This window comes from Gopherus flavomarginatus, chromosome 24 (genome assembly GCF_025201925.1).
Source record: "Gopherus flavomarginatus isolate rGopFla2 chromosome 24, rGopFla2.mat.asm, whole genome shotgun sequence".
In the NCBI taxonomy this organism is placed as follows: domain Eukaryota; kingdom Metazoa; phylum Chordata; order Testudines; family Testudinidae; genus Gopherus; species Gopherus flavomarginatus.
In genome coordinates, this window is record NC_066640.1 from 16,182,290 (window position 1) to 16,196,347 (window position 14,058).

The following is a 14,058-nucleotide window of genomic DNA, read 5'->3' on the forward strand; positions in this document are numbered from 1 at the left end:
TGACCCAGACTGTGGGTTCCACCAGAGGGGAAGATCACTGAGGTGAGCAAATCCACCAATAGGTGCAGGACCCACCAAGGTAAAGGAGGAATTTTGTCGCACTCCTTTTCGCTTTTAAATTGTCTTGATCTGGTATCATAATGTCACTCTGACAGATTTTTTAATATTTGTGTTTTTATCTAAAGATAGTTCATTGTTGTGTATTTGGGTTGTATGTTTGAAACAAAGGGATAATTTTAAATGGAGTGAGTGTGCAAATGTGGGTCATTTCTTTCAGTAATGCCATATACTTTACAATATGCATAATTATTTCCCTATGTAAAAAACTTGAGGTATATCCCAGAGTGCTAGCAAGCATCCAGATAATCTCTCAATTTCTGAGGAGCATAAAATGTTTAACTTGGTTGTGTGGCTGAGTCTCACTCTTTTATACGTGATCACTTTCATCTGTGGTGAGTGTGAAACTTCTGTAACCCTTCTATCAAGTGGTGTCAACAGAAACAAGGGCTGATTTCAGTATCTAGTGGTTCCTCTTAACGTTACAAAACAGGCCTGGCTTTTGAACCTCCACCCAGAAATCTGGGAAAACCAAACACCACCACTAGGTGCCTCTAAGAGGCAATTCTTGCCTACTCACAAGTACTGTGTCTGTGTATAATAAAAGAAAACTTATTAAAAGGGAGAAGGAACTCAGCATTAATTTGGGAAAACACCAGAACAATGTTTCAGAAGTATGCAAACCACAATCTCACACTTACCCCACAGTATCTTGGGGAGTCGTCCTTTGCTTCCGTTTTCCATCTTATGATGTTGAAGTCTGATGTGTAAATGATCCTTTAACACACCACTCCGCTTTTCCTCTGCTGCACCCACTCACAGTTGGTTGTTTGAAGTAAAAATCCTAGAATTCAGGGTTTGTTCACAGGGGTTCACCTCCCTGTAAGGGGGTTGAGCAATGTTACTTCTTCCGGCTGTTGTTGTCTCTGCCATCTTTGCTGCTACTCACCACTGTCTCTGTCATCGCTTGCTGCTGCTCTCTGCTTCCCACTTGCTACTGCCTCTGCCTCTAGCCGCAATGCAATGGTCTTGTGTTCCACCACTTAGACAGCTCTTAGTGATTTCACCAAGTAGTGAGGAAACTTGTTATTGCTATAGCCTCTGCATTGTTTTTTGTTACACACTGTCCCCTTCTACCCATTCATCAGCGATTTCAGTTCTAATGATCTCTGAGCAGACACAGGAACTCTATTTGACTCTGATCAGTTCTGTCTTTAAATGTCAGAAGTAAAGGATCTAATGGTATTTAGGACACTTTTTAAACAGAGTCTATACCCTAAAGTAGTAACATCTGTCCCCAACCGCTCTGACTTTCACTTGGATTTGGCATCACTCCCCCCTGCTTAGCAAGTGAGGTTAAGTTAGGGTGACTCCTCAATTAGGGCATGTAAGTATACTTCTGCTGCCTATTAGGGATAATAATATTTAATTACCTCTGTGTTCAAGACTAAAGTGAATTTTAACCCAAAACAGCCAAAATTGATCACTTTGGGAAAGCAGGTCTGTCTGCTGATCACCTTGGCACGGTAAATGTGTCTGTGCAAATACTGTCTGCTCCTGAGGTCTTTTCCTCCAATTCATTAATAGATGGCATGGGAGAACTCATTCAGACCATGGATTACACTCCCTTTCCACAATCTAAATGCATTTGCCCTGCGTTTGATCGGGAGAGCAGTGATGGCCAGCCACGTTTCAGGGGACACTGAGGGAAAACTAGTAAATACTGCTCCCCAAAAAAGCCTGACTTGACATTGCAAATAGTAATTATGTCATTGAATAAAATAGCCTCTCATCTCTGTACCAAATGTGTGAAACAAACACTAAAATTGTTTCTGGATAACAAAATAACGACACAGAGGACCTGAGAAAGATGATTTTTTTTCATAGTTGCACATTGGGACCCCATTGTACTAAACACTGTTTATTACATAGTTAGAGACAGTCTCTGCCGCAAAGTGCTTACAATCTAAATAGAGAAAATAAACAAAGAGTGGGAGAAAGGAATTACTGTTTCCACAATTTACAGATAGGACAAGTCACTGAGTCTGTGCCTTAGTTCCCTAAGTCACAGAGAGGGTCAGTCCAATGCCTTGACCAAAAGACCATCCTTCCTCTCCCAGCTTTAAAATATCAAGGTTTAGGTTTTGTTTCTTTATGAATAAATTGTTTTTGCAAGGTCCGATGTCTTCTGAAATCTTGTACATTTCCTGCTGTCTCCTCTAAAGTCTTGTTGTTTCCTCAATCCAATGTATCTCCTTTGGGCTTTGTCTTGCTATTCTGCATTAATCTGTTTCCTTTAGGGCAGATTTTTCTTTCCAAGCTCAAATTATCCTTGATATGCTGAGGAAATTCAGATTTATTAGACTTTCTGTCTGATTTTTGGGGTATGGTGGTAGTGCTTTGGCAAGGAGAATGGCAACCTATCTGAGATCTAGAGAAGTCCAAAGCCACCTGAATTGGTCTATGATGTCATTGATTACCATTCCTTTTGACACAGTTTCCTTTTATGGACCATGATTATTCCTTCAACGATTGCTGAGAGGTTTATTTGGATGGTGGGATATCCTTTACCTTAGTTTGTCTTGTTAGGAGTACGTGCGGTCTGTAGTGAAGCACTGATTTTTATTGCTGAAAGGGTGGTGCTGGAGTTCAGTGCTAGAATCTCTAGATTGGCAGCAGCTGGCTTCTTCAACTCAATTTATTTTTAGGGTTCACTTATTTATTCTGGCATTTGGTGATGGGTTGCCATCTGCCTTGACTTTCCCACTGACAGCAATAGTAGTTCTGTTTGTGGATCCATGTTCAGCATGCTGTAGCTTTATTAGTCAAATGTGCTCACCAGAAATAGAATAGAAATGTAGGGCAGGAAGCAGAGCCAGCTCCAGGTGTTTTGCCGCCCCAAGCAGCCAAAAAAAAAAAAGCCGCGATGGCGATCTGCGGCAATTCAGCTGGAGGTCCTTCGCTCTGACTGGGAGTGAGACCCTCCGCCGAATAGCTCTCTGGAGTGGCTGCCCCAAGCACGTGCTTGCTAAGCTGGTGCCTGGAGCCGGCCCTGACAGGAAGAGACCTCAAGAGGTTATCAAGTCCAGCCCCACGAACTGAAGCAAGACCAAAAATACCCAGACCATCCCTGCCAGGTGTTTCTCCAGTCTATTCTTAAAAACCTCCAATGACAGGGATTCCACAACTTCTCTTGGAAGCCTGTTCCAGAGTTTAACTAACCTTATAGTTAGAATGTTTTTCCTAATATTAAATCTAAGTCTCCCTTGCTGCACATTAACTCCTTTTCTTCTTGTCCTACCTTCAGTGGATATGGAGAACAATTGATCACCATTCTCTTTATAATAGCCCTTAATGTATTTGAAGACTTTTATGAAGTTCCCCATTGTCTTCTTTTCTCAAGAATAAACATACCCAGTTTTTTTAGCCTTTTCTCACAGGTCAGGTATTCTAAATTTTTTTATCATTTTTGATGTTCTCCTCTGGTCTGTCTCCAATTTATCCACCTCTTTCATAAAGTGTGGTGCCCAGAATTGAACATAATACTCCAGCTGAGGCCTCACCAGTGTTGAGTAAAGTGGAACAATTACCTCCTGAATCTTCCACAAGACATTCCTGTTAATACACCCCAGAATGTAGTAAGTAATGTTAATGCACAATGTAGGCAAGGTCATGGGGGTGTTATGAGTCACTTGAAAAAGTAAAATAATAAAATTGTCCCATTGTATTCAAACTCTGTTCAGTTCTCCTATTAAGAACATAAAAAGTGTTCTTCCTTTCTGATCACTGCTGGGTCCCAAGATGTGTTAACACCAACCATAGAATCTGGCCTTGTATGATAAGGAAAGGGTGTGCTCTTCAAATGTCTTCAGAGATGGTCTCTAGTGCACATGTGACCTTACTTGTATTTACCTGCTCTATTGGGTCACCTCTCCCTTTATCCTGCTCCTGGAAGTTGCACACCATTATAATGGGCTTTTTTTTAAACATCAATGTAACCCTAATTTTAAGAACAGGGTAAAGATCTTAAACCAGGGGTTCTCAAACTGGGAGTCAGGACCCCTCAGGGGGTCGTGAGATTATTACATGGGGGATCGCGAGCCTCCACCCCAAGCCTCACTTTGCTTCCAGCATTTATAATGATGTTAAATATATAAAAAAGTGTTTTTAATTTATAAGAGGGATTGCACTCAGAGACTTGCTATGTGAAATGGGTCACCAGTACAAAAGTTTGAGAACCACTGTCTTAAACTGTTAGAAGATTTCACTGCTTGGTTCCTGAACCTGTTTAGCTAGAATTTGAGGAGTTCAGGTCAACAGAAGATGCATAGGCAGGTCAGAGACTGCTTTGCTTTGGGTGATGGAGGAAAGGAGAGAGGGCTTCATGTTATGATACTGACATAACTATGCCTCTCTTAAAGCTTGCCTTATAACTCTAAAATGTCTGTGTTTTGCATTTTCTACTGACCACGCACACACACACAGTTACACACAGATTTAGTGGGTGTCTCTTCCCTTCATCTTTAGATGGGGTGGTAATTTGTTTGTATTAGTTTTGCTGCTGCGGCTTTGACATGAATAAACCATGATAATGCTTAGTTAGTCCTGCCTTGAGTGCAAGGGACTGGACTAGATGACCTCTCGAGGCCTCTTCCAATTCTATGATTCTATGTTCTCCACTGTAAGCACGAAGACTCTTCAAGTCCTGTTTCTTCCCCACCTCATGGACTCTTTTCTAGGTGCCTTCAGGGCTTCGTGGACAAGCACATTTAAAAGTTTGGGGAAACCGGCACTTAACGGAGGAAGGTTACATCTTTCATAACTATACCACAGTAACCATAGATAGCAAAGGGACATCGGTGTTCATCCAGACTGACAAGCCTGTCTATAAACCCAAGCAGAAAGGTAAAGTAGCCTCTGTGAACCTCAGAGTTTCCACTTTTGCATGCAAAAACTTTAATACTTAGATGAGAACTTTTAAGAATAATCCCTGAGACCACAACTCTTGTTGAGTACTAGCTCTGATGATTAATTAATTTTCCCTTTTCTCCCTTTATAGTGCTGATAAACCTGTTTACGGTCACTTCTGACCTGCGACCGATCAATGAGAAGGTAAGTGAATAGTTTTCCTTCCCATTGTAAAATGTTGTAAAGTGTTCAGCATTTCCTGTTTATCACACACCTACATGGAGTTACACAGCAATATAGTGAGTGGCTGTTCCCTTCATCTTCAATTGCTCTGGTATCTCCTACTATGGGTTGTTACAATAAATGTGTTTGCTAGGATGTTGTAGTTTTATGTTTAGTTTCTGAATTTGGTCACAACATTGTAGCCAAAGGGTAGAAGTAAGTGATAATCTTTAATTGCTTTGTGTAGGTGTAATACTGTAGTGAAATAAAACATAATTAGGCCAAAGCAGCTGTGGAGGAGGAGTGTTTGAGGGACTAGCACTTTGAAACTGATATTACGGGAGCACCCAGAGGCCAGGATCAGTCACTTAACCAGAGGTCTGAAGGGCCAGTTTTCAAGTCAGATGTTTGAGTGAAATGGTTGTTTGACCAAACTGCTCTTTCACATGAGAGGATATTACGTGTCCCTTCTGCACCAACATGCAGGGGCCAGAAGCTCTGTGGCATACCCTGCTTATGCTAACCTCACAGCTCCTCACGAGATAGAAGAATACAGCTTTGTCTCATGGCTGTTTTTATTCTTTGTTTCTTTCAGATTGAAGCCTATATAGTCGTGAGTATCCACCATTTAGTAAGTGGCATCATTACACAGGGTCACTGAGGCCTCTCTGAAGGGAGCAGGTCACAAGTTCATTCTCTGCCAAATCTATCATCACCATCTCTGCTTGGAGTTCAGAAATGTTTTCCCATAAATGCCTCTTCAAGGGAAAACTGAACAAATTGGTTGCATCCACTGGGGTTTATGAATATAACAACTTTACCCATCTCTCTCCTTTTCCTTGTGCAGATACATTCCTATGCTGCACCTGGCTGGGGTAATATGATTATCTTTGCACCCAGACTTATGGTAATGGATTCATTTGAAATGCATGGAGATGGAGAGATTTTGCTAGATTGCTCATATACCCCTCTCCCTTTTTTCTTTGTTTTGACAGGAATGAGGGACTCTTTTTTTTGACCATCCTCTTTTAACTAATTTCTTTATCTGACAAGAAATGGAAGAGCTGACCCCATGGTGTGTACTTTTGTTAACTGACTGACTAGCTTTAGTGCTGACACAAAATATCCCAAGCCATGGATTATTATTGTTTTTTAGAAGATTGATGCTAATTATTTGTGTGAAAGTGAAATTGTTTGTTGCAGGCTGACAGTTAAAAGTACTAGTGAAATTTACCTTTTTTGTGATAATGTCTTTTGTCCTAAACCATTTTTTAGGATCCTCGGGGGTCTCGGATGATAGAATGGAGCAATCTGAAGCCATTTTGTTGTGGTAAATTTCTGCCTGTTACAGTTTAGCATAACTTTATTTTCCTCTGCTAGCTAACATTAATTTCTGCCTTTTGGGTTTTTTTATTGAAATAAAGGTTTACAGAGATTGTCTGATACTCAGAGAGGGCTCACAGTGTCTTTTCTTCTCTCCTAGGTATTGTAAATATGAGTTTCCCTTTGTCTGATCAGCCAGTATTTGGCGAGTGGTTTATTTTTGCTGAAATGCAAGGGCATGCATACAACAAATCCTTTGAAGTTCAGAAATATGGTGAGTTATTGCCTGCAAGTCAACTGTGATCATAATCCCAAAAATATTCAGAATACTGACACTATGAAATATTTTTTATTTGAGCTGAAATAATCAAGAAATGATGTATCAAAAATTCCAGAAGAAAAAATTCCTGTCAGATATAACATGTGGCAGGAAATGGACCCTGGAAATTTAACCAAACTCTTAGCTGATGTAGCAGTGCAGCGACTCATCCCTGCAGCGCCTCCTGCTGGTCATCTGGGAATTAGTTCTTTTCCAGCTATTGGCGCACCCTCTGCAGGCCAGTGTCCTGCCACCGCTTGGCCCCTGTGTCCCTCCCAGGACTTAACATAAGAACATAAGAACAGTCGTACCGGGTCAGACCAAAGGTCCATCTAGCCCAGTATCCTGTCTTCTGACAGTGGCTAATGCCAGGTGCCGCAGAGGGAGTGAACCTAACAGCAATGATCAAGTGATCTCTCTCCTGCCATCCATCTCCATCTTCTGACAAACAGAGGCTAGGGACACCATTCCTTACCCATCCTGGCTAATAGCCATTTATGGACTTAACCACCATTAATTTATCCAGTTCCCTTTTGAACACTGTTATAGTCCTAGCCTTCACAACCTCCTCAGGTAAGGAGTTCCACAAGTTGACTGTGCACTGCATGAAGAAGAACTTCCTTTTGTTTGTTTTAAACCTGCTGCCCCTTGGTGCCCCTTGCAAACCCGGGGTGTTTGTCCCTGGCAGTAACCCCTCAGTCTTAGGGTCTCCCCTCCCCGGGGAACTCCCACCCTCATCCCCACCTCACCTCAGTCATAGGCTACTGCCAGTCACCAACTAGCCCCTGCTTCCTGGGGCAGACTGCAGTATAAGCCACTCATCACAGGCAAGAGGTTTTTGGACCTGCTGCCTTTCTCTACAACCCAGTACCTCCAGGGACCTTGTACAAGGCCCTGCAGCCTGGGGAGTTTCTGGCTCGGAGCTCCCCGGCTCCTCTGGCCTTTCCACAGCCCTGCTTCAGTACCCTTTAGCACTCAGGCAGCTAGGTCCATCTCTCTCCTCAGCTAGAGGGAGACTGTTGCTCCTGGCCCACTGCCCTTTTTATACAGGCCAGCTGTGGCCTGACTGGGGCATGGCCACAGCTGTGGCTGTTTCCCCAATCCACCGAGGCTTGCTGCTTTCCTAGCAGCAGCGCCCTTGCTGTCTCAGCCCTCTCCCAGGGCTGATTTCAAGCTCTTCAGGGCAGGAGCAGGTGACCACCCCGCTACAGTTGATATCTTTTATAATATAAAGGGGTTTATATTCATCCTCATGTGGCACAATCTATGTATTTAGGTAACAAAGACTTCACTTTATTTTGGAAAAACAGTTAAAGTTATTTTAAGTCAGTCACTAAGTTTTTTCCTTCCTTCACCAGATCCCCTCTTGGGACCCTCAGAATTCCTAATCATCGCCCCTCTCTTATTTTTGCTCTTAAGGCGCCCTGCCCTATCTCAAAGTCCCTTTGGCTGGTGAGAAATGGGGATTGTTCCCCGCAGGTCCCCATGTGCAATATCTGACCCTGTCCACTGAGGTATTTATACTGTGCTCATCATCAGACCTATTCCTGAAATGGCGGTGGGAGGTACTGCAGGTAATGCAAGGTGCTCCTGCCCCTCACTCCAAGAAGCGAAACATTGTGCCTGTCACCCAGCTCCTAAATGAAGTTTTGGGTTCAGTTCTGTAGCTCAGATCCTCCATATGGGAACATGATGTATGGATGTGGGGCAGCTGATCACTAACTCATTTTAGGGAATGGTTACTTAATAGCACATTGCTAGTAGGATTCTGGTTTGATGCATCAGCTGATATTGATATGTTGCTTTCGTTCTCTATTCAAGGCTGTGCGTCTTCACCTTGCCTGCAGTGCTCCAACCACCAGAAGGGATCTTGTCAAAGATATATAGCTATTAGTCCATCCTGGATTCTAAGATGTTTGTAAAACAACTCTTCTCTTTTTTGCTCCATTTTAGTGTTACCAAAATTTGAGCTATTGATTGACCCACCTCTCTATATCCGAGATCTTGCGACTTGTGAAAAGGGAACTGTCCATGCCAGGTAGGGGGTATGTTACAGATACAGTCCCATATTTTATTAGGTTGCAGTGTAGCTGTGGGATAATGCAGTCATCTGCGCTCAGAGGGAGCATGTGTCTCATCCCCCAAATGTTCCAGCATGACTTCAGAGCATTGTCAGATGATTTTCCTGTCACTGCACATTTGAATGTGATGCTCAGGTACCCGTAGTCTCCTGGCTTCTGTAATAAAGTTTCTAATTCCTCCATTGCATACACATCTCTGATTGTATGCTGTACTGTGTGTTGAGTGACTCCTTCATGCATAAGGTCTCTGGAGGAAGAGGAAGCTGCTGTAATGTTTGGTTTAGCACCATAGCAATTCTTCATCATGCTAAGGTCCACAGATCCATTACAATGGGTACTTCAGCCTTCTTGCAGTTTGGGGGCAAAACCAGACCAGTCAGTCACTGCCAGCACAGGAATGCCTCACCTCCTGAAGTTCCTTGCAGTCTTATCTGCTTCCCCAGCCACTGGTGGCTTATCCATCCTTCCCAGCTGAAGAGCTTTTCTGAGGGAAATTCCAAACTTTATTTCAAATTTCTGACTAATGGTTAGGCTCAATAATATGTCCATCTAATTCCTAGTCATGTCCCAGGATTGCATTTGTTATTTGCGTAGATGTTCCCCTCAGCTCTGTTTCCACTTCTGAGGTGTTTGAGGCAGCTGGTGCCCCTGCAGGCTTCAGAGAGCAAGTGAGGCTGAGGAAGGCAAAGGTAAAATGAATGGTCTGTGTCTCCTACCTCACCCCCTTAGCAGGTGTTGGAAGAACACCAAGGCTTTCATGACAGAAGTTGGATTAAACAGAGTGGAAGCTGCAACCAGAAGTATCCTCATTTATTGTAAGTAATTGTGATTGACTGGTGATTGATTTCTGGTATCTGCAAACAACAATAAAGTGCCCTGTGGCCTCTCCATATGTCAGGACCTAAGATATGAGGTAAGGGATGATCTCTCCAAAGCTGGGCAAGATCTCTGCTATATACCTCCCCACCTTTGCTGCTTCTCTCCAGGACCATATAAAAGATAGGAAAGAAAGAAGGGATTGACACTGTTTGTTTATTTATGCCCTTCTGCCTGAAGAGGCTGTAGTTCTCTATGACCTGACTAACTTAAGATTGGATCTTTCAGTGTCTCTGCCTCAAAGAGGAAGTTTGCTATTGCAATATGTAAATTAGATTCAAAATAGATATAGGGATGAACTGATTATCACTCTTGGACTCTAGAAGGAAATAAGTCAGCAAATAAAAAAGTACCATATTGGACAAATGAAACGTAACCTTGGATTCCTCCAAGAGGCCTCTAATATGGATACTTGAGGACATTCAAACAAAAGGTCACATCTCTATACTATAACATTCTCATTATGTTCAAGAAAATAAAGTTTTGTGCAAAACCTGATATTAAATACCCTCTTAGGAGACCTATCCTGATTCCAGCACTTCCAAAGTTATAAAGCACAACTTTGGAACCTCATTCTGGTCCTTACAGCACTTTCTCAATTGAATCATTGTGGGAGGTATCATATACTTCCTATCCATTAAAGTGGACTACCAATTAACTATTTATTTGCAATCGGATGAGTTTATGGAGTTGTGCACTCCCAGATGAGACCAGTATTGTACTCTTAATTCAGAGAGGTAGTCCTCACAACTGTCATAGCATTCATTCCCAAAGTAAATGCAAGAAATACTCTTTTTTTGTCAAGCATCAAAGTCTGCACTGTGGGACCTGGGAATACTGACAGTCTGAGGGCAGAAGAGTCATATCTCTTGTCATGAGATTTGCTAGGCAGCCATGTTGCCAACAATTAACGAAATGTTACATATTGATCATCCAGTCTTTAGCCAGTGCCCTTTTTCTGCAGAAGTCTTCTTGCCTAACTGTCCAGGGGAAGATGCAGTATATAATATACCTAATTTTGGCAGTCCATATTTAAAAGATAATCCTGTTGCCCGTTCTAGTGGTACACTGCTGTGAAAATTCCATTGTAACGGATCTATGGCGTTTAGCACAATGAAGATAGAAACATTTATCTGTGCTTACTTAAAAATTTCCTTTCTTTGAGTCATCTGTAATTTAGAAAAGTAGAATAGAATTATCCTGACTGTGACTTGTCTCAATGAAGTCAGAGCAAAACTCCTGTGGGTGGGACAGTCCCCTGCTGCCAGTGACTGACAGGTCTAGTTCTGCCCTCAAACTACAAGCAGGCTGGTGTACCCATTGTAACAAATCCCTAGACCTTATTGCTCAAAGAAAGAAAATTTTCATCTAAGCACAGATAAACTTTCCTCTTAAAGGGATACCTTTTCAAGCTAAAAGTTGTGTGGTATGGAAAAAAAAGTCTTCATCTTTGTTCTTTAAATCATTTCATGTTTAAATTATTATAACATTGAATGCACTTTCCACCATTTCTGCGTTTTGTTTATTTTTTGCATTTCACTCTATCTGGGAGAGCGCTCCTAGACTGCTCCGTTTCACTTTCTGGTTCTCATCATTGTGCTGGCGTAAGACTGCTATGTCTGAATTGCAGATGTTGGTATTTAAATTTGAAAAAGAGTTGTTTCCACTGAAACTTTTAAAAGTAGCTGTCTGTTCTTCTCAGAATGAACATGAAATGTTTGTATTGGGGAGGAGCCTACATGCTGATTTTTTTTTTGCAACAGAAAAAAGAAAATATAGAAATTAGAAGAGGATTGTGCTGAGTTAAAAAAAATCCGAAAACAGATGGAGCCTGAGATTAATCTGACTTTCAAGTCAGATCGTCTCTGTTAGTTTGGATGCCTCTGTACAGAAGCCTGCAAAGCTGGAGACAGGATCTTTCTGTTGTCAGTCTAGTTTAGTTTAGATCAACTGTTTGGAAGTTTCTAGTAAAAACTTTCACTGAGATATTAACAATTGGCATTTAGAAATAGCCTCTTGAGGTGGCTTTTATTTTCTGAGTTCTAGGTATGCAGGCATTGTGGCTCCCGCTTGGGTTAATCAAGAAAATAGAGAGGAGCCAATCTGAGGTTTTCATTATCTTGCTTCTTCTATTTCAGATACACGTTTGGGAAACCAGTGACAGGAAAGTTAACTGTCAACATGACTATAAATGGAGTGGGGTACTACCGGCATGAAGTGGGACACCCTGTCCTCAAAACCATAGAGGTGAGGGGGATCATTAAATCAGCTGCAATAGAAAGGCCTGGTCTGCACCCTTTGATGTCAATACCAGAGCTTCCTTTGATTCAGCAATGCAGAATCCGGGCCTAAATGTGTTACCTGAGCTCTACATACTAAAAATACTAGAGTATTTCACATGTTATCTGATTGTGTCAATATTTGGAAGAGGGGTGTTTAATGAGATAGTGCTAGGTGTTTTAGAGTATACTGATGGGAAGAACGTGTGGGCGTGATGGAGGTTGGGTCGGTGTTATCACAGATTATGGATGAAGAACACACAAAATATGTTGCTGGTTGTTTTCTCCTTTAGGGAATGTGTCCCCATACCCAAGACCCTTTAAAATAAAACAAAGAAATACCCCATCGCCCCCTAAAGAAATCAAGCCCCATGTTCTGTATTTGACCAGAAACACTTTTTTAACTGCACATGGTGAGTAATGTTTTCCTTTCCCGGCCTGGCTGATAGATTGATGGCTCTGCTGTTTTCGATGTGTGTGTGAGAGACATGATGCCAGCTGATGTCCCAGAGCATTTCCGAGGCACGGTCAATATTTGGGCTACTGTGACCAGTTCTGATGGGAGCAAGCAGGTCACATTTGATGACTCAACGCCTGTTCAGAAACAGCTGATTGACATCAAGTATACTAAGGATACTAGGAAGCAGTTCAAACCTGGCCTACCCTACAAAGGGAAGGTAAGCTTGGAGATATGGGGACACTCAGGGTGGTTGATAAAAAGGGTATATGTGCAATTTATCCTAATGTGTTATACACCATGTGCTGAGATGTTCCTTTTATCTGGTGCTGAGTTTTATAACTATATGGAATTGCTAATAACATGAAATGGCTTGTTTTATTAATAAAATGACTGTTTAGGTAGAAGTCACTTACCCTGATGGGAGCCCTGCTGACGGGGTCACAATTCGAATCAAAGCTGAGTTAACTCCAAAGGATAACGTTTACACAAGTGAACTGGTATCCAGAAGTGGCTTAGTGGAGTTTGAAATCCCCTCTATTCCTACAGCTGCCCAGTATGTCTGGCTGGAGGTGGGTAAAAGCTCTTTATTGGATTAATGGGTTTTAATAGAGCTAATCTTGTCAAACGTGCACTTTGTGAATTGGTGCTAAAAATGGGAAATCAGTCAGTGACCTGAAGAAGTGCTCTGTGTGAGCTTGAAAGCTTGTCTCTTTCACCAACAGTAAAAGATATTACCTCACCCACCTTGTCTCTGTAGTGACACTGGGAAGCTTTTTAGCTCAGACTTAAACTTTCACCTTTGAACTGTAGTGAATATTTATCCAACCCCATGTTGCCGATAGAACTGATGATAATAATAATAACAGGATAGAGTTGTCTGCCCTAAGTAGATCAAATACAGAGTGGCGTTAAAAATGTTTCAAACATCTCAGTAGAAAGTGAGTGAGAGAAAGTGGGAGGGGGCAGTGTCTGGAATGAGAGTGGTGGTGAGAACTGCATGATAGGAAGGGACAGGAGCCCTGCATTCTATGTGTGAATAACATTCAGATGCATTTTTTCTTAAGACCAAAGTGACAGCAATTGATGGGAAACCTGCAGGGGACCAATATCTGCCAAACTACTTGTCTATCAGCAGCTGGTACTCACCTAGCAAGTGCCATATCCAGCTCCAGGCACCAGACAAGCCTTTCCAGGTAAGACAGCTTAATGTTACATTATGCTACGTCTGCATTTCTTGGCTCGTTCATACTTGTTGTCCTAATGAAGTATTTCCAGATATACCTGGTGGCCATAGCCTATTATTGTATCCATGGCAGACCTTAAGAGGCTTCACTTTAGACACTGACCCATCTTTAACCATGACCTACTTCACTACTAGGTGCTGCCTGCCTTACCTGCCGCTGAGAATGTACCATGTTTCCAAAAGTGTAGAAATGGGTGAAGAGAGAGTTTTGATCCCCAGTGGAGACCCACTGCACTCTAGATCTCAGATCACAAATTAGCTCCCCACACCCTAAAGTCTGTATGAATTGT

At 42.1% G+C, this 14,058-nt stretch overlaps 1 protein-coding gene across 2 annotated transcripts in view; it reads left to right on the forward strand.

Annotated features, from left to right (window-relative positions):
- The window catches only part of CPAMD8 (C3 and PZP like alpha-2-macroglobulin domain containing 8), a 153,704-nt gene that overhangs the window by 74,050 nt on the left and 65,596 nt on the right, over positions 1-14,058 (forward strand). For both annotated transcript variants that reach the window (XM_050933995.1, XM_050933996.1), the window contains 10 exons: positions 4,797-4,962; positions 5,117-5,169; positions 5,783-5,800; positions 6,463-6,517; positions 6,671-6,784; positions 8,783-8,867; positions 11,925-12,033; positions 12,515-12,742; positions 12,924-13,094; positions 13,590-13,718. In XM_050933995.1, coding sequence (XP_050789952.1) covers positions 4,797-4,962; positions 5,117-5,169; positions 5,783-5,800; positions 6,463-6,517; positions 6,671-6,784; positions 8,783-8,867; positions 11,925-12,033; positions 12,515-12,742; positions 12,924-13,094; positions 13,590-13,718 — 1,128 coding nt within the window. The remainder of the gene's footprint in view (positions 1-4,796; positions 4,963-5,116; positions 5,170-5,782; positions 5,801-6,462; positions 6,518-6,670; positions 6,785-8,782; positions 8,868-11,924; positions 12,034-12,514; positions 12,743-12,923; positions 13,095-13,589; positions 13,719-14,058) is intronic.